The sequence below is a fragment of the Podarcis melisellensis genome (genome assembly GCF_964234715.1).
Source record: "Podarcis melisellensis genome assembly, chromosome: 11".
NCBI classification, from domain to species: Eukaryota; Metazoa; Chordata; class Lepidosauria; order Squamata; family Lacertidae; genus Podarcis; species Podarcis melisellensis.
Window position 1 is genome coordinate 34,452,889 of NC_138543.1, and position 19,913 is coordinate 34,472,801.

Genomic DNA, 19,913 nt, shown 5'->3' on the forward strand with positions numbered 1-19,913 from the left:
TGCGCACCAACACCTCTCGCTCTCCAGGCTTCAACGAAAGCAACATGAAGCCTCCGGAACATGGAGGAAGCGCTCCCTCTGCGCTTCGGAGGCTTCTTGTTGCTATCACTGAAGCCAAGGAGCCTGCATCCGCTCCATAGGACGCATACACATTTCCCCTTAATTTTTGGAGGGGAAAAGTGCATCCTATAGAGCGAAAAATACGGTATTCAGAATGAGACACAAATATTGCAGCGCGTTCTACGTAATCACTGAAAGCAGACAACTGCAGTAATACAGTAGCCTGGAAGAGGTAGTTGCTTCTGTTTTACTACTTCTGTGAAAATACTCTGCTCAAATTTTGTAACTAGCAAGTATTTTACAAGATACTCCCACGGTGTGCGTGCTAAACTGAAGCCACATGCTTTGATGGTAGGAGACTTACAAAAATCCACTGCTGCCTTGTTAGAGGCAATTCCTTGTTCCTCCATGCTGATCCTACTGCAAACCACTCCTCTTAAGCAGAGCTGCTTGCTCTGGGAGGCTCATCACTTGGTAGCTTGCCAATTCCAATGTAAATGTTGCCGAGCCAGATGTCAAAGAGCGCAAAGCTGTTGAATAACCCTACAACAAAAACCAATAGATAATAATTACTTTTATGGAAGTTGATCCATACTAGGTTACACAACTACTACCTTAATTTTTTTAAAAAAATCATTCCACTGGAACCATTAAGTAGTTTAATTCCTAGAAAAGCAGCCCCCGCTCTGGTTTAACTCCAGTCCAATCAAACTGGACAGTATGAACTAGCAAGATGGATAACCATCGGTCTACCACAGAATAACGCAACTTTATACAGAAATCTCAGCACCATCAAAAATTATGGTTCCTACTTTTCATGAAAAGCAACAGTAAAAGTTCACACTTGTAGTGTAGGCATGCCTTGCTTTGTTCAACAGAGCTGCAAAACACCCTGATAACACAAAATAAATATGCAGCATCCGTTTTGAGCACCTTACGCACATACCATCATTTCAGCCAATGGAACAGATGCAATTACAACTTGGTTGTCTTGGCGACCCTGAATTTCCTGAATGCTGCCTCTTCTCTGTGCAAGGTCACCCAGTACGGCACCAAGGTGATCTTTGCCCACTGTTATTTCCAGGTTCATGAGAGGCTCCAGCACTTGTTTATCAGCTTTCTTCAGAGCCTAACAAGCAGAACAAGAACATTCTTAAAGGCAAATGCTTATTCAGCACAGTCATCAATATACATGACGCTAACATATCACATAATTAATCTGTAATCACACCTTTGCTGGTTGTGCATGAGAATATCAACAGACGTAAAGCAAATAAATAATGGAACTGAATATAGGCCTGGAACTTAACACGCAATTTACTTATGCCATTGCAGCTTTGTGTGTGTCATCAAAAAATAAATAGAAGAAACCATTGGGAGGGGCTGTGCGAGATCTCACAAGAGCCTCCAGAAGCTGCTAAGCAAGGCTTTAAAAACTCTCTCTGTGGCAGGCAAAGCCTTGCTCAGCAGGCTCTGGGAAAGATGCAGTAAGCAAGGAGGGAGAAGGCCTGCTCTGGACAGACCACCATTTGGGAACCATTAAGGGAGACTCTGTTTAACCCCTCTGTAATTCTGTTACTTTGAATGAAGACTGCTGCAAATGACCTCAGAAAGAAAGTTGGACTTATACCTTTTGCATGCAACGAGAAACACAAGCAGAAACCATTGTCAGAGATGTATCAGAGTTTACAGTCACTGCATGTACCGTCACTACTACATCTTGAACTGGAAACCCCAGCAGTGGTCCTACAACATGAACATACAAAGAATGCATTAACACCAAATGAACATTTCTTAGGAAGCTAGGAAAAGGACATTCCTTAATGTCTGCATAACATTTAGTTGACACTGATAGTAGCCAGGAACACAGAAATCTGCATTACTCATTGTTAAGCCATTGGCCATCAAGCTCAATGCTGTCTACACTGACTGACAGGGAATCTGTTGTTTTGGTCGTCTTACTAGCCTTGAAAAAGTAAAAGCACCTCAGTCATCACTAATGATAATCTACCTATCATTAGGTAAGGACAACCCTGTCAAACGGCACCAGACACACAAGCTTTGTTCTTTTTCTTTAAAAAGAAAGAAACTGAGTAATCAAACAACATAGAGGAATATATTTGCATTAATTTACAGTTTCCAATTTTCTACTAACCCATGGAATGGGAAAATAATAGGTATGAAGAATTCAATATTTAGTCAGGCTGTGCTAACTTGTTGCGCCACCAAGAGAACACCAACTCTGATCAGAAACCAGAACTGACTGCCATGATTCATCCATCAACTGGATTGAGCTACCTCAGGCAACTTTTATCCATGGTTACTGCTAAACATACTTTAAAATCTCTCTCACAGAATTATCAGGGTTGCAGAGCTCAGAGTCCAGGCCACACTGCCATATGTGTTTAGTTTATTTGTTTTAAAAAAAGAAACTTAAAAGATTTTCACATACAAATTTCAGAACACTTATTTTTTGCAGCATTTTATTCATAACAACTCATAATCAAACCCAGAAGGAAGGGGGTAGGGACAGGCAAGTGGGGTGCAGATGGGGAGGAAGATTCTGATCATTATGTTGGATCCATTTCACAAAATGACTTTGCTTGGGCTAGGCACTCAGAAAACAACAATTCTAATAAATTCAAAATAAGGATTGAGGTGGCTCTTACCTTGAAGGTACGATGTATGGATTCCGTTTGCTATAGCTTCACGAAGATCTGGCTGGAGTGAGTCACAGACGTTCTCTGCATACTCAATGACCGGTGCTGTTGCTGACGTTTCTCCCGCCCACGGTCTCACTCCCAATTCTACAGTCACCTGGTGCCGTTTCTCTCCTACAGTTCTGTCCAGCGTGTCTGTGACAAAATAATGGAAGTCCCACAGATCACACTGAACTTCTTGCTAACAAAATTTTAAGTCGTTCACTTGCAGTTCCAAGATGACAGTTACTTTACCTATAGCCTTAGCAGAGTTTTGGATTGTTTCTCGGTAAGCTATCTGAAGAGGTCCCAGATAGGTCTCAAGTTTATGTTCACGTCTGATTCGGTCCTGAATTATCTCAATGTGCAGCTCTCCCATGCCGCAGAGGATAGTCTGGCAAAAAATGTGAAAGTATTCTTAACAGTTACATCAAAGTCATGGGGTACAGAGGTGAGCTACTTTTATCTTCTTTCAACAGGATAATTCAGATGAGATTAAATAAAACCTAGATCAAGGGGAACAGCAACACAGCAGGAAGCAGATTGCATTTTTCACTGACTTAGGCCTACGTTGGCTCATTTAACTCAACTGAGAATAGTGGGAGAACTCTGCAAAATAGAGGAGCTTAAATGATGTTGTTGTTAACAGATCTCCAAAGTATATGAAAAGTATACGGCAAATCCAAAATTTCAATTTGCAAGCCAGAAATGAACTATGGATGGAGAATTAAAGGCATGGAGAATTAGAGACTTGTGAAAAAGTGACATAATATAAAGGGAATATACGAGTTTATAAAATTTTCTGGATTTAAAAACAGAATAAATAAGAACAGCTTCATAATCTAAAACAGAATGCAGGTCAGTATTAAAGTTACCAGTTTGAGATACATGTTTTTTATGCCACAAAACAAGACAAAAGAACTCTCAGAATATCCTTAACACTGGTAGCATTCATGTGACTTCATTTATATTTTTCTCAATATTTAATCACATGTTATAAACTTATGGCCTCTTAACATATCTAAACAACTCCCCAATGAAGTAAACTGGTGCCAAGTTAAGCTGTGTGCAGTTTACAGGTAAAAGGTCACAGCTTTTAATGCAGCTATAAAAAATAAAGTTGCAAAATTTGTAACACTAATACTTGCTTGTTTAACCTCCGTTTTTGTTTCTATTTTTAAATCACATCTTAGTAATAAATGTTTCTAAGGTTATGTTACAAACCCAAATTGGTTTTAAACCAATTTAATCATAATGGCTTCCACAGAAGCAGCAGAACTGCATATCTATGAGAAGGGAAAATAATACTGTTACAGAAAACAAATTCCCAACGTTTCTCATTGGAAAGCCATGGCACTTAGGATATATCTACATTACAGACTTGAATTGGCCTGACACAGTGTAATAGTTGTTGCATTCACAGACATTAAAAACACAGTCAAGGAAGAATTGACATTATAATATTGGGAGAACTTTAGTAATTGGCACTAAAGGCCTTACCTGCCCAGTGTCTGAATCAATCTTGACTTTCAAACTTGGATCCTCACGTTGCAGGCAAGCCAAGGCATTATCTAGATCTAAAATAAAAGTATTGACTATATATGAAGAGCTTAATTGGGGTTTAAGTAGACTCTGCTGAGGATTTAAATAATATGTGGACATTAAAGGTAGGAGAGGGAAGAGGCAGCAGTGTTACTGTGTTCCTTCTCCCCTTCCATCAAAAAAAGGTTGGAGTAAATAGCAATATATAGGAATAGCAAAGCCTTCCAAATATAGCTAAAGTATCTTTAGCTGTAATCAACCTATTAATGTTTCTGTACTGCTATACTAAAAGATTCTAGCTTCCAACAAAAGATAGGATCAAAACTCCACCGAAATGATGGAAGTAAAATAATTCAAATGCTTATGGTCCCAATGATAATTTCTCTCTCCCTCACTTCCCCTTTGAACACTATGTTGCATCATAAGCTGGTTTTGAAACCCCTGAATCCATTTCAAGAAATCTTTTGTCACACAGGGAGCTGCCAATCACGACCATGCTTAGGAGTACAGAACTTGTTCCTAGACCAGAGCTTTCCAAACTGTGTGTCGCGACACATTAGTGTACCAGTTGCAGTGTGTGTTGTGTCAACACTCCCAGGGCTTGAAAGGAGTTCATTTAACCTCCAGTTTGCTAGTAAAACTAAATTACTGTGTCGCGAAATGATGCATGTCTAAAATGTGTCACCGGCATGAAAAGTTAGGAAAGCTCTGTTCCAGACTCTGAATTAGGCATTTTAGTCAATACAGCTGTCCCTTGGAAGTAGAACAGAATCTGTTCCAGAAGTCTGTTCAACTTCCAAAATGTTCGGAAACCAAAGCGCGGCTTGTGATTGGCTGCAGGAAGCTCCTGCGGCCAATCAGATGCCGTGGAAGCCCCGTCGAACATTTGGCTTCCAAAAACAAAATTAAAAAACCAGAACACTCACTTCTGGTTTTCGATCATTTGGGAACCAAAACATTCAGCAACTAAGCCATTCAAGATCCAAGGTACGACTATACTTTAAACAACTTTTTATAAACCGGCAAAGAATATTCATCCCCTCCTCCATCCTGGATCTAAATGAGAACACTGGCCCTTTTTAATATGTCTTCTTGAACACATTGTGCATATTGAGAAACCGCAGAACGTTCCATTTCTTCAGGACTACGTATGAATTAAGAGTACACTATTAGCACTTTCAGTAATTGCTTCATACCTGGTTGCCTGGCCATAGAAGGCGGCTCTATGGTACAAAAGAAGACTGGCTCTGGAATCTCAATGCCGGCCAAGATAAGATTCTCTACTTCGCTGCTTCGACCGTGCTTTGACCCCACATTTCTTCCAGCTTGTTGAGCTGCAGCCATTGCTGAAGCCTTTGACGAAACAATGGTGTCGCCAGTGGCGCTCTGGGGGATGCCAAAAAGCACATGGCATGCCGTTTGTCAACATGTAATTGGTTTTCATCATTAAAAAGCACAGAAAATTAGCCAATTGCAGAAAGCGGTCTTTTCCCAGGCAAAAGACAAACCAATTTGGGATGACAGCAATTAGAGCAACTTTTTGGTTTTGCTTCAACTCACCTTCTCTAATTGTTTTTCTTTGCCAGTAGAGAGAACCATATTGAAAAAACTGGGACAAAAGCTTCTTTGATGTTTAAGACATTGTTAAACAAAGTAAACCCTTTGCTAGTCAGCTGCAGAGAGATTCCCTAACAGAACCAACCAAAAGCTTACGTCATTAAAAAATAAAGAAGTTACTAGAGAATTGGTGTCACTTTTTCCCAGTAACACTGGCAATCAGCAAAATGTAATTCTCCACATTAATGTTGATGCAATTTTTCAAAAATGTTTGGGATTCATATTTCTTCACCTGTTTCAATCCAACTGTGAGGGCAATATTGCCAGCCGTTAGCGAAGAGATTTCTATTTGCTGATCAGCAAAAGGAAGAAGCAGGCGACTCATTCTCTCCCTGCAAGGAATAGCTCAGATTAAATGCTGCTCCTATTGAGGAATCTGAACAGTTACACTCACAATCCTTTCCTCACCCCTTTCTTACTCACGTGCAGTTTTTGCTAATATTATAGACAGCTGACTGAGGCTTCATTGTGCCAGAGTAAATACGGAAGAAAACCAACGGCCCACGTTGTTTGTCATGAATAACTTTAAATGCTAGAGCACACAGGTCATCTTTATACCACTGCCTGCAAAAAGTAGTGAAGGAAAAATATAACATTAATGGATATTTTGGATGATAAAAAATAGGGCATTTTCTCTGGCTATACAAATAATCTGTTTATTGGTGCTAGTTTAGCAGAGCTAAAATAAAACTGCTTAATAGAAAAATGAGGGGCATTGTGTACCCTGTATCCTTTTAGGAATCTGCATAGGAATTACCCAGTCCTGGGCTATGAGTGCACATTGCAGCAGACCAGCTGCTACTTACAATGTGTGGTCTGTGCATGCTTCCCAGGTCTGTGCCTCACTAGAGCCTCTCTCTCCTCCCCAAGAACCCAGCCTATTTGTAATCTCCCATAAGATGTTAATAAACGGTTTCTTTTTCATGGCTTTTCTAACACATGCTTAAACTTATTAAAACGCATCATCTTCTTACTCACACGAAGTCGTAGCTGCGTTCATCCGGTGCAGGTAAATACCTGGTGACGCCATCCAGTAATGGCTGAACACCTTTGTTTTTCAGTGCACTTCCACAGAACACAGGTACAGCTTTCTGTGCTAGGGTTACTCTTCGTACAGCAGAATGCAACTGCAGAGGCACAGAGATTCATAATTTTAACAATGATCTACTTAAGAGTCAAAGGAAGAGTATACAGCTCAAGCATTAACTGAGTTGCACCTTTAGATGGCATTTTGTTTTGGTCATAACGTGTTTATCATATACATTATTCAAGGTCCTAATGAAAAAATACTTAAGTTATGGGTTTCTGCTTGATATGAATTATGTGATATTTATCAAAGACCTCAGAAAATTTCGTTTAGGGCATATTTTCTCAAGCCACCCCAAAAAACAAAGCAACCAATGAGTGCTATGGAACAGGCTTTCTGGCCATATTCCTCAGCCTTCACCTTGCAGGCATTGCAAGCACCTTCCTGAATATAACCGTGACCCTCAGGGTTTATAGTATTGCTGCCCAGAAAAAAACCCCTATCCTTTCTATGGCTTTGTAGCTGCCACTTGGTTTTAAGGCTTGTGGCTCTTGTTTCAACCTAAGGATTCTTACCCATTATAAACAGAACATATTAGTAGGATATCATTTTAAAACATTTTACGATCAGGTCTTCCCATAAAACCATGCAGTTTCTAGAAAGAATTGCCTCCCTTATTAAAAGGAAAACATGTTTTAATACCAGTAAGACATGCAGCTTAACATTATGCACCCCAGTGCTGCCAAGGTATGCCCAAAGACTTAAGGGCACCCAATAGCTTTTTAAAAACTATTTGTATTTGCACAGTGGGCCCTACCTGCATCCACTGTGTCCCAAGCTGCTTGTGAAACTTTTCTCACTTTCAAAAGTCATGGCACTGTATGGAAGGGGTGCAGGCAACTGTTTGCAGCCTGCCAGTTCAAAGTTCCCCTGGACTCAATGAACTAGTTGTGTGGCTCTGCATGTTGGCTTGTATCAATATTTTGTCTGGACTAACATACTGACATGGAGCAGAAGATAACTATCCTGTCAACTGCAGGGGGGCAGTACCCTTTTATTAACTATTTCTAAATACTGTCAATACGTGTCATGCACCTACTGATTCACAACAGCTTTACTCTCGTCTTCCTTCCTTCCTTCCCTGCCTGCTGCCATCTCATCACTCCCCTTACCAAATCACATTCCTGCAGGTTTGCCACAGTATCCTAGCATTCTCTACCAATCGTTAATAATTTGGTTGCTTCACACATGCAGGAAAAAGGCACTCTACCCTGTTATGTACAAATACAATAAAACTGTAATAATATGCAGTTCATATAATAAACAACCCCCAGAGCCATGTACCTTATCAGCCGGCAAGGCATCAAAATTCTCACTGAAATCCCCAAGGACCAGCTCAGCAAATTCATCATCCAGGTCTGCAACCTTATGAAGAGAGAGAGAAAAAATCTACACTACTGCCATTACACACTATTCAAGTTAGTGCACCAAATGTCTGTTTGACCATCTGCAAATCACCAATTGGCATGTAAAAGAATACAGTGGTGCCCCGCAAGACGAATGCCTCGCAAGACGAAAAACCCGCAAGACGAAAGGGTTTTTCGGGTTTTGCGACGCTTCGCTAGACGATTTTCCCTATGGGCTTGCATCGCAAGACGAAAGCCCATAGGGAAATCTCGGGGACCTTTTTTTAAATGCTGGCGGTGGGGAGCAAAGCCTTTTTCCCCCCTCCGGACTTCAGAAGAGGTCCAGGAAGGCCGGCGGGGGCGAAAGGCTTTGCTCCCCACCGCCAGCATTTTAAAAGCGGTCCGGGATAGCAGGGAAGCGCTTCCCGCTATCCCGGACGGCTTTTGAAGGCAGGCAGGGGGGGCAAAGACTTTTGCCCCCCCGCCCGCCTTGGGAAGAGGTCCTGGACCTCTTCCCAAGGCGGGCGGGGGGCAAAAGTCTTTGCCCCCCCTGCCTGCCTAACCGGGGGCTTTTAAATCGCCCCGGGACTGTCCGGGGCGATTTAAAAGCCCCCGGACGGCTTTTGAAGCCTCCCCCCGCCGCCCGGCATCGGGGCATCGTCCCGATGCAGGGCGGCCGGGCAGGAACGCCTCCCCCCGCCGCCCGGCTTCGGGGCATCGTCCCGATGCCGGGCGACGGGGCGAGAAAGCCTCCCCCCGCCGCCCGGCATCGGAACCATGTCCCGATGCCGGGCGACGGGGCGGGAAAGCCTCCCCCCGCCGCCTGGCATTGGAACCATGTCCCGATGCCGGGCGACGGGGCGGGAAAGCCTCCCCCCGCCGCCCGGCATCGGAACGATGTCCCGAAGCCGGGCGGCCGGGCGGGAAAGCCTCCCCCCGCCGCCCGGCTTAGGGGCATCGTTCCGATGCCGGGCGGTGGGGCAGGAACGCCTCCCCCAGCCGCCCGGCTTCGGGGCATCGTCCCGATGCCGGGCGGTGGGGCAGGAACGCCTCCCCCAGCCGCCCGGCTTCGGGGCATCGTCCCGATGCCGGGCGGTGGGGCAGGAACGCCTCCCCCCGCCGCCCGGCTTCGGGGCATCGTCCCGATGCCGGGCGGTGGGGCAGGAACGCCTCCCCCAGCCGCCCGGCATCGGAACGATGTCCCGAAGCCGGGCGGCCGGGCGGGAAAGCCTCCCCCCGCCGCCCGGCTTCGGGGCATCGTCCCGATGCCGGGCGGTGGGGCAGGAACGCCTCCCCCAGCCGCCCGGCTTCGGGGCATCGTCCCGATGCCGGGCGGTGGGGCAGGAACGCCTCCCCCCGCCGCCCGGCTTCGGGGCATCGTCCCGATGCCGGGCGGTGGGGCAGGAACGCCTCCCCCAGCCGCCCGGCTTCGGGGCATCGTCCCGATGCCGGGCGGTGGGGCAGGAACGCCTCCCCCAGCCGCCCGGCTTCGGGGCATCGTCCCGATGCCGGGCGGTGGGGCAGGAACGCCTCCCCCAGCCGCCCGGCTTCGGGGCATCGTCCCGATGCCGGGCGGTGGGGCAGGAACGCCTCCCCCAGCCGCCCGGCTTCGGGGCATCGTCCCGATGCCGGGCGGTGGGGCAGGAACGCCTCCCCCAGCCGCCCGGCTTCGGGGCATCGTCCCGATGCCGGGCGGTGGGGCAGGAACGCCTCCCCCAGCCGCCCGGCTTCGGGGCATCGTTCCGATGCCGGGCGGTGGGGCAGGAACGGCTCCCCCCGCCGCCCGGCATCGGAACGATGTCCCGAAGCCGGGCGGCCGGGCGAGAAAGCCTCCCCCCGCCGCCCGGCATCGGAACGATGTCCCAAAGCCGAGCGGCGGGGCGAGAAAGCCTTTGTCCCCCCTGCCTGCCTTCCCAGGGGCTTTTAAATCGCCCCGGACAGCGGAGAAGTCCTCCGCTGTCCCGGGTGATTTTAAAATGCCGCCCGCCAGAAGAGGTCGGGGGAAGGCGTTTTCCATAGGAACGCATTAATTGATTTTCAATGCATTCCTATGGAAAACCGTGCATCGCAAGACGAAAAACTCGCAAGACGAAGAGACTTGCGGAACGAATTAATTTCGTCTTGCGAGGCACCACTGTATATGAAATTTTAAAATATAGAATTTTAGAGTATTCAGCAAAGTGAAAATATAAACTTCCCTAATTCTGCTTTTATATTTTTAGCCTCTTTATCTCCAACCCAGAGAGAACAAGGGTTGGGCAAAGCGGGGAAGAAACTCCCACGGGCAGCTCAGGTTTTCCTTGAAGAATGACAAGGCTGCAGATACCACAACAGTGCTTATAAACAGGGAACATTGTTTATATTGAACCAAAATTCAAAATTGGGTAGGAGTGTACAAACCTGCAAATTAAAATGCAGTGTGTATAAATGGAAATATAGAACTTTTTTCTCTCCCAGTAGTCAAGTGTACAAAATATGATAATTAAAGTATCTAGTGTATCGTTATTTAAAACATCCCAATATACAATTTTATCAGAATCTCAACTTGTATGGCCAACAGTATCAGTCACTTGAGTTTTGGTTTTCAGACATATTTGCATTAATCAAAGGTCTCAACTGTTTCATATCATATTTACTTTAGAACTTTACTTGTTCTATTAAGGCATTTCTTGCATCCCTGGCAACCCTTAGCAAGTCAGGATCATCCGTTTCTTCCAAGGGTTTCTGTTCAAAGTTCTTTCCATCATCGAACTCGGTTGCAGATTTCCAAATAATTTGGTTCATGGTCACCACGTCAACTATTCCCCTAAAGTTCTTTCCTTCTCCAATTGGCAACTGGATTCAGTGGGAAGGAGAACAAAAATATAAATAAACACAATTAGATAGTAAGACATAGCAGTATGAAGGAAACACCAAAGTTAAAATGCATCATGATTTGTAACTAATGCTAATTGTTTAAAAGTAAAAGTTTGTTTTACATTACCTGTAAAAGCAGAGGCTTAGCCTTCAACTTCTGCCTGATACTCTCAACTGCATAGGTGAAACTAAAGACAAATTATTACTGTTAGAGAGAAAATCATGTCTTTATCTTTATCCAATATGTCACTCCTCCCAACCAAAAAACCCCACCTGAGACATAGATAGGGAACTAAATAAAAACGCAGTGTTTTAGCTAAAAACACACACAAAAAAACTAAACATCTGAGAAAGGATCCAAATGTGGAAATCTCAAGTTCAATAACAACCCTCCCAACTCATTGAACAGTCTGGGTTTTTTAGCCACACATAAAAGAATTCATCTTTAAATAATATGCACTTGTGACCCTAATGGTTCATTAAGTTAGAATGCAAGAAACCACATGCTAATAACCAAAGCCCTGTCTCATACCAGCAGCAAAACCCATCAAACCCAGCACATCCACAACATGTTGCTGTACTAACAAAGAAGTAGAACCTAGGCCAGAGCATCAACAGCCACAGCTACTGGTTGGGCAGCAGCTTGCTATACTGGCTAATAGTAACAAGCTGCTGCCCAACCCTCATTTAGTAATAGAGGTGATAACCTGGCATCAGCAGGTAAAGTCACAGTGCAGAAATTGTGCCCATGTACACAGTCACATGTACCACTCTGGCACGTGAGAAGCTGCTAGACACACAGGAAAACCGGGCCATAAATGGACTAACACTTTCACCATCAGGGAGTCCTGTTTGCAAGGCAGGCTGCCATAAACATTTGAGACACTGCATCTCAAGCAGCTCAATCTTTTAAAGAAATTTCTAGGTTGCCTGTTAAGGTCAAACTTTCACAAACCAGCTTATAAAACACAATACCAAAATTGAATCTGACAACAATAAAACCAAATGGAGCTAACAACTAGCATAAGCACCTTAAAAATAGTTTATTTCCAGCCAACACAAAGCCCATTTAAAACACCTAAGCCCATCTCAGTCCAAGAGAAAGCAACTCAAAACAAACCGGACCTTAGAGCCTTTCTGAAGACCTGAATTGATGGAACCATATGTACGCTAGTTGGGATTTTCCACAAACATGATAGGACTAGGGTGTCAGTTATGCAGATTAAGTACATATTTTGAAAGCATTTAACTTCCTTATCTGAATATTTTAAAACTGTCTTGCAAATATCCAGGTTTTTCTAATTCACACCATTCTTTTTTCAAGCCCACCTTTTCATACATACTTATATCTAAGTTATTTGTAGAATCAAAGGATGAATCAAACAAATATTGTAAAGTTACCCTGTCTGGTGACCAGGAAGCATCCCAAGCAACCAGGCAAGTGAGCATTTTTGTAAATTTCACATAAAAGGAATTAAAGCAACCACTGCACAGTTAACATTCGTGTTAAGTCACACGAATCTTGGATAATCAGAAACCACCCTAAAATATAATCAGTGAAGCAAGCCTTTCCTTGCTTCACTGACCCTGGAAGAAATAGACATCTTAGTACCTTGCTCCATTTTTGTCCATCTTGTTTAAGAAGCAAATCCGTGGAATGTGGTGCTTGTCTGCTTGTCTCCACACTGTCAAAGACTGAGCCTAAGGCAAAGATGGAAAGTGTCAATCCTTTCGGCAAAACGGGTGCCTGCTGTCACCTACAATTGTGTAAACACTTATTTAACACTTGCAATGTATGAGGCATCAAAATGGGCATGGCTCCTACTCAGAAGGTTTGCAGTAAGACAGATGAGACAAGATGTGGAGAAGTCAAGAGACTGAGCGGCAAATGAGATGGATGAGGAATGGAGCGGGGGAGTTGGGTGGCAGCTGGCAGGCACCTTCAAAGAACTGGAGCTCTTTTAAAAAAACAACTGTAGTCAATCTGCAATATATGTCACTGAAATCAGTATGTCATTAAAACCTCTGGGTACAGTACTTGTTGGGCAAACAAGGGAACATGCTCTTCTTAAATACTTCAAGAGGCATCTCACTGGCTGCTACTAGAGAAAGAATGCTAGTCCAACACAGCATTTCTTATGCTATCATGCAGATGCTGCCATTTTGGATCCTCAGGATAAACGTTCATAGCTGTGGGGCTTGCATTTTGCAGAAATGGGGGCAGCTTTGACACATGGGCAGCAGATCACTAACCACCCCCAAAAGGCTCTTGTCCTGCCTTTACCTCCATCTGATGACATACACTCTTCTTATGATGTGAGGCAAGTATTTGCTGGTGGAAGTGAGCATCTAGGCCTTAAGTTCTCAGCAGTTAAAATCATGGATATAGAAACAGGACTAAAGTGAGGTAAAGTCACAGCACACTGTGCTCATTCTTACTTCCACACCAGCCGAGGCATCAAATACAGCCACTGCGCCATCCAGCACTCTCAGTGAACGTTCCACCTCCACTGTAAAGTCCACATGACCTAACATACAATTTACACAGAGAAGTAACAGAGGTCGTAAGAATAGTAACGCTTTAACAATATTAGAAAGGCAGCATGTCTTCACCTAATAACTTTTTACTGGTTTGTGATGAATAGGCACTCAGTCTAAAACCACACTAGACCCTCTTGGATGAAACTGATGATCTACACCCATTCCAGTCTGCACCCAGGCCTGGTTTGGGGACACCCTGGTGGATGAACTTCAATAGAGAGCAACAGCAGGCACGTGATCCTATTGATTCTCCAAGATCTCTCAGCAGCTTTTGACCCAGCTGACCACTGCCTCCTCCTGGTTCATCTTTGTGAAATGGGAGGACATTGTTTTACAGTGGCTTTGCTCCTATTTGCAGGTCAGTTCCAGAGACACCTCAGCCCTCTGTTAGCTGATCTGCAGAGTGCCAAAGGGGAGGATTTTGTCCCATGTGCTATTTAATATTTATATGAAGTTGTTGTGGGCTGCCATTAGGCAATCTGAGGGAAATATCAGATCTATTTCTCTGGAACATCTGAATCAAGAGAGACCATGCATGTCCTAAACCGTCTTTGGGTGCAGCCATGGGATGGAAAATAACTAATAATACCGAGATCCTATGATTGGTAGTTCCAAGTTCCTAGAATTGAATTGTGTAACAGTTCTGGGTGGGTTTGCACTTCATCTGAAAGAGCAGAAGTGTAGCTTACGGGTGATCCTAAATAAATCACTGTCACTAGCCTGGTGAATTCAGTGGCTTACACATTACCTGAACAGAGATAGCATAGCCACTATGGTCTATGCACTGGTTGTTGTGGCTAAAGTCTTTGAGGGCACAAACTGGGAAATACTGGTTCATTCTGGAAAGTTCTGTTCTTTTCTGCTGAGGCAGCTGGAGATATTATGATTTATATTCTGTTATCTCAAGGTTACGCTGAACCAGACAGATAAATCTGTGAGCTCAGTGGGCTGGTTTCTCATTCTTAATTTTGTATTCTAACCCTTCTGAAGGGGTTTTCTTTTCTTTTTTCTTTTTTGTAATCAAGTTGGAAAACCTTTAGTAAAATTTCTTCTTTTGCTAATGAACTTGACCTCTGCGTGATTTATCAAGAACCAGATACATCCACTCCAAACAAGCTTCTGCAGCACTGATATCCAAGACATGAAGTACCTTGGAATTTAAGGCCAGATTGTGTCACTGGTAACCTCGCAATTACACTACCGTAACACACTGTATGTGGAACTACCCTTGTGTCTGGTTCAGAAGCTGCAGCTGATGCAAAATGCAACTGATGCAAAATGCAGCTACTAGAGTGCTTAGTGGGTTGAAAGATCTGCACTGGCTGCCTATTAGCTGCCAAGCTAAGTTCAAAGTTTTGTTGCTGACATTTAAAGTCCTAAACAATTTGGCACAACGATACTTAGCAGACTACCTCCCATGGTACAGACCAAACTGATACTTAAGATCTCCTAAGAAAACCCTACATGTCATTCCATGTCCAGTGGATTATAATAATAATAATAATAATAATAATAATAATAATAATTTATTATTATTTGTACCCCGCCCATCTGGCTGGGTTTCCCCAGCCACTCTGGGTGGCTTCCATAGAAACCAGGAAACACTAAAGTATCATACATTAAAAACTTCCTTGAACAGGGCTGCCTTAAGATGTCTTCTGAATGTCAAGTAGTTGTTTATCGTTTTGACATCTGATGGGAGGGCGTTCCACAGGGCGGGCGCCACTACCGAAAAGGCCCTCTGCCTGGTTCCCTGTAGCTTTGTTTCTTGCAATGAGGGAACCGCCAGAAGGCCCTTGGCGCTGGACCTCAGCATCCGGGCAGAACGATGGGGGTGGAGACGCTCCTTCAGGTATACTGGGCCGAGGCTGTTTAGGGCTTTAAAGGTCAACACCAGCACTTTGAATTGTGCTCGGAAACGTACTGGGAGCCAATGTAGGTCTTTCAAGACCGGTGTTATGTGGTCTCGGCGGCCGCCCCCAGTCACCAGTCACTTGGTGATAGCACCCACTCTCTGAAAAGAGCCCCAGACAGTAATGCTTTTAAATGTCTGTTAAAAACTTATGTCTACCCAAGTTTTCCTGGACTCTGATCCTGAAACAGACAAAATTATAAACACAACATGCATCAAACAGATGATCCAAGAACAAGCATATGGCCTTTGTGGATTTAACCAGTGACATTATGAAACCAACTTACTTAATGATGTGAGGGTTTTTATAGTAACAGACCATAGTCAGCAGGAATTTCTCCAGCAGACAGAGAACTTTTACATTCTTGCACAGCTCCTATTCTTTTTAATTGACATGATACAGGGGAAATTCCCAGGAAAATTACACTCACTATATAAGTACATTAATTGAAAAGTGGAAGTTTCCAAGACTTCATCAAAATTTTCAAAGCTACACATTTTCAATGCCATCTGAGGTTACTTGGTCACGATTGCCTTGACTTTATCTCGCTCACTCAAAATAACATACCTGGTGTGTCTATCAGATTTATTCTGTAGCCCTTCCAATCGAAAGTTACAGCAGCAGATTGAATGGTAATGCCACGTTCCCGCTCCTGTGCCATGAAATCTGTGACTGTGTCACCATCATCAACGTCTGATTAAGAAAAAGAATGTAGCTTTTTTCAGTTTGGCCACTGTAAAATGATCTTAGCTCTTGATTCATTTTATCAGAATGCAATGTATCGTGGGGGAAATGCCATAAAACAAAATGCCTTAGGCCCAGTTCTCCTATCTAATGTCAAAGACTGGGAAAGCTGGTTAGGATGCCAAGTACATGGCCCTGTATAAGGGCAGCAGTATTCCTGCACCAACGGAAATAGAGGTCCTTTCCACTGAATGGATAGGTGAACCATGCAAGGTGCTGGACAAACATCAGGTGGGAGAGGTAGAATGCATTGCAAGAAAATCATGGCAGGGGCAATATAAGTAAATAGCTCATCCTTAATGCCACGGTCAAAACCTCACTTTGTATGTGTGCAAGGCTGCATTTTAAAAATGCAAATGATAACGTAAGCCAAACCTTAGTATCAGTGCAGAGCCCCATACAACAAGCAGAACAGATCCTCCTACACACAAAGAACAGAAATACAAAGAACAAACAAACAAAAAACCTGCAAACAGAGCCCCATAACCTCCATGGACATGCCCATAAACTCTTCCTGTGCCAAACATGGGACAGGGCAGTGAGCAGACCTCATAGGGAAAGCACCAGGATTATTACTCAGGAACCCTGGAAAAGGGACCCCAGAAAGGGAAAAATAAAATGACAACTAGTCTGCACCAGCACAAGAAAGGTGACAGCCAACTTAACCTGGGGCAGAGGCTTGAGTGGTGCAATACTTTATATGTGTTCTCCCTCTATAAGAATGATAACACCAATTTTAAACCGTAGCAGATTTTGTTAACTAACCTCCTAGGTTTCTTATGTACCCAGAATAATACAGCATCCTTTCGGTGGTAGTTGTTTTTCCTGCATCTATGTGAGCCATGATGCCAATGTTGCGGATTCTGTTTAAGAAAAGCAAAGAATTCCCATTTAGCACCCAAGTATTTAAGGCAATTATAACTTTACAAATAATACATAAGAAATAACTTAGCTCTGTACATGAACAGTCTTTAAACCCTAGGGGCTGCATTCCAGTGGTGAGTAGCATCAGAGGCACAAACAGGCAGAGCAATAGATTTGACCTTTACTTTTGTACCACAGCCATGCAGAAGTCAAGAGAAGTTTGTACACACCCATTTCTTCATCTGGACAAGTAAGAGGTATTATAGTTCAATGACATTCCAGCCAGACAAAACACAAAGAGAGTATGGAGCATGGCTGGACAGGGGCTTGGCCTACAGAGAGTTGCAAGGACCAAATAGAGAGACCTGGAGGGCCACTTCCAGTTGCTTGGCCTGGTTCCCAGCCCTTTTTTAGTACAATATTTATTGTGGTTTTATGGAATGAATTCTTTTCTGTTGAATTTTAATGTAGCCTACCCTAATACCAATGTGTGAAGGGCAAAAAATAAATAGGAAAAATAGAATATATGAAAATTAATTACTTACTTAGAGGCAGGTGGAGTGATAATAGAACGCAAAGATTTTACTTCACCTGTTAAAAGAGAAGCGGCCAGAGCATTTATAATGTTTCCAATGAGTAGAAGTTATGTTTCACAGCACAAGCATCAGTACCAATCAGAGATCCTCCTGCACTTGCGTCTACTACTGAACATGAGGAACACACACACACACACACACTTTTTTCTCTGGCTGATGTGATTATCAACGCTGTCAACTCTGAAGGGTGTCTCCTCACCCCCATGAGAAAACCTGGATAACTCTGTAGACAATACCAAGTTAGACAGATTGTCTGACTTGGTATAAAGCAGTTCCCTATGTTCCTATTATCAGCTACAAAAATAATTCCATATACAGAACATTTACATACAGCAGCAATAATACTGGCATGTAACAGTTATGCACAGAAGCATATGTTCATAAATACATCTCATTCCTTTTTATCATATTATAGTAGATATGCATAGAAAATGTAAGCTGGGAGTGGGGGAAGGAATTACCTGCTGGAAAACTGTAACTTCTCTGAAGAGTTAAAGAACCTTTGAAGCATTTTACAGCTATAATTCTTGATTTTCTGCAATACATACACTTCAAAAGGGAAAATCACAATTAGAGAAAGCCAACACACCTCACCAAAATAATTTTATCTACACAATACATGTCACTGTCGGAAGACCAATGCTGATTTTTCCGGATAGAACTAGCTAGCTAGATTTAGATATCTTAAGCATAAGTCACAGATATATCCTAGGTCAACCAAACATAGACTGTTACCATCCAGCTAAAAAACTTGTAAGCTTGGTTAATTACATACTCTTCCTGAAAAAGCAGGTTCATAGATCCACCTGGCACTAGAGACCCAGGTGTCCTCAGTAGCTATAATTGAGTTTAACAGCTTCAGCTGATAACACAGTTACAGCTGTTTGTGGGCCAGGACAGCCATCATCCATGCACTGGTAACCTCCATTTTGGATTACTGAATTGTGCTGCATGTAAAACTGCCCTTGAGGTTGGACCAGAAGCCGCACCATATTATAAGTCTACTATGGAAGGAATTGCATTGGCTGCCAATTAGCAACGAAACTAAGATCAATGTGTTGGTTTTGGTATACAAAGCCCTGTGCAGTTTGGGGCGAGGATATCTTATGGTGACCTCAGCCCTTATATATGCAATTAATCATTGCTCTCTACAGTATAAGACCTCCTGTGGATACCATCTCATCAGAAAGTCTGTCCAATACAGAAACTGGGCCTTTTGTGTGGTGGCACCCTTTGTAACTTCCTTCCATTACACATCAGACAGGCATTATTTATGTATTCTCTTTCTGGCACCTACTGAAGAGCTTCATTTTCCAATAAGCCTTTTAAGTGAAATATCTTTATTCAATCTGAAATTGAAATATTGCATATGCTGTTCACAAATGGAATTTTTAATTGCTTTTATTGTTCATGTCACCTTGAGATATTTTCTGGGAGGTGCTTAATAAATAGAAATTAATTAATTAAATGCAAAAACAGTCCACATAATGTTATCTGTGTAACACTGGCTATTAACATACTTTCTAGTTAAAAAAAAAAAATCGATGGGGGGGGGACTTACCACATTGTGTAAACATACCACTTTGAGGGGACCCAGTAACAATTTCCTTGTATCTCGCAGCATATCTATCTAGTATCCTGATCACATAAGCAACTGCTACGGGTAACGGCGCAGAGTTGAGGCGAGCGCTTTAAAAAGCCTATTGAAATCGATGGCCAAGTTCTCTTCAACACAAACAGGCACCGAATTAAAACCGGTATTTGTTTCTTTCTTTTTGGTAAGTAAACAGTCCAAACATTCCTTTTAAAAAGCGGCTATTCGGCAGCCAAAACGCCGCCTCCGTCAGGTAACTATTGCGTGAAATTCTGCCTCACCGCCGTCCATCGCTTCGCTCTTGAGAATAAAGCATAATCTCCGAGCAGAAAAGGGCTCACTGCGCATTCCTAGAAACTTCCGGTTTAGTCTCAGCGTGCCACACGCGCTACTTCCGCCGGATGCTCGCCTTTCTAGTCCTCCCTCCTTACTATTCCGTTCCGGAAGGCGTTTA

At 43.5% G+C, this 19,913-nt stretch overlaps 1 protein-coding gene across 3 annotated transcripts in view; it reads right to left on the reverse strand.

Annotated features, from left to right (window-relative positions):
• Positions 1 to 19,902, reverse strand: part of GFM2 (GTP dependent ribosome recycling factor mitochondrial 2) — a 29,326-nt gene extending 9,424 nt beyond the window's left edge. For 2 of the 3 annotated variants that reach the window (XM_081929373.1, XM_081929372.1), the window contains exons 1-20: positions 19,427 to 19,902; positions 18,327 to 18,414; positions 17,815 to 17,860; positions 17,171 to 17,268; positions 16,229 to 16,354; positions 13,647 to 13,735; positions 12,820 to 12,908; positions 11,335 to 11,395; positions 11,001 to 11,186; positions 8,290 to 8,370; positions 6,897 to 7,045; positions 6,342 to 6,482; positions 6,151 to 6,250; positions 5,498 to 5,687; positions 4,260 to 4,336; positions 3,015 to 3,153; positions 2,730 to 2,915; positions 1,691 to 1,806; positions 1,007 to 1,189; positions 425 to 603 (exon numbers count right to left, since the gene is read on the reverse strand). In XM_081929373.1, the coding sequence (XP_081785499.1) occupies positions 478 to 603; positions 1,007 to 1,189; positions 1,691 to 1,806; positions 2,730 to 2,915; positions 3,015 to 3,153; positions 4,260 to 4,336; positions 5,498 to 5,687; positions 6,151 to 6,250; positions 6,342 to 6,482; positions 6,897 to 7,045; positions 8,290 to 8,370; positions 11,001 to 11,186; positions 11,335 to 11,395; positions 12,820 to 12,908; positions 13,647 to 13,735; positions 16,229 to 16,354; positions 17,171 to 17,268; positions 17,815 to 17,860; positions 18,327 to 18,414; positions 19,427 to 19,489 (2,334 nt within the window). In that variant the 5' untranslated portion in view covers positions 19,490 to 19,902 and the 3' untranslated portion in view covers positions 425 to 477. The remainder of the gene's footprint in view (positions 1 to 424; positions 604 to 1,006; positions 1,190 to 1,690; positions 1,807 to 2,729; positions 2,916 to 3,014; positions 3,154 to 4,259; positions 4,337 to 5,497; positions 5,688 to 6,150; positions 6,251 to 6,341; positions 6,483 to 6,896; positions 7,046 to 8,289; positions 8,371 to 11,000; positions 11,187 to 11,334; positions 11,396 to 12,819; positions 12,909 to 13,646; positions 13,736 to 16,228; positions 16,355 to 17,170; positions 17,269 to 17,814; positions 17,861 to 18,326; positions 18,415 to 19,426) is intronic. The other variant, XM_081929374.1, reaches the window with a different exon arrangement.
• Positions 19,903 to 19,913: the final 11 nt, after the last annotated feature.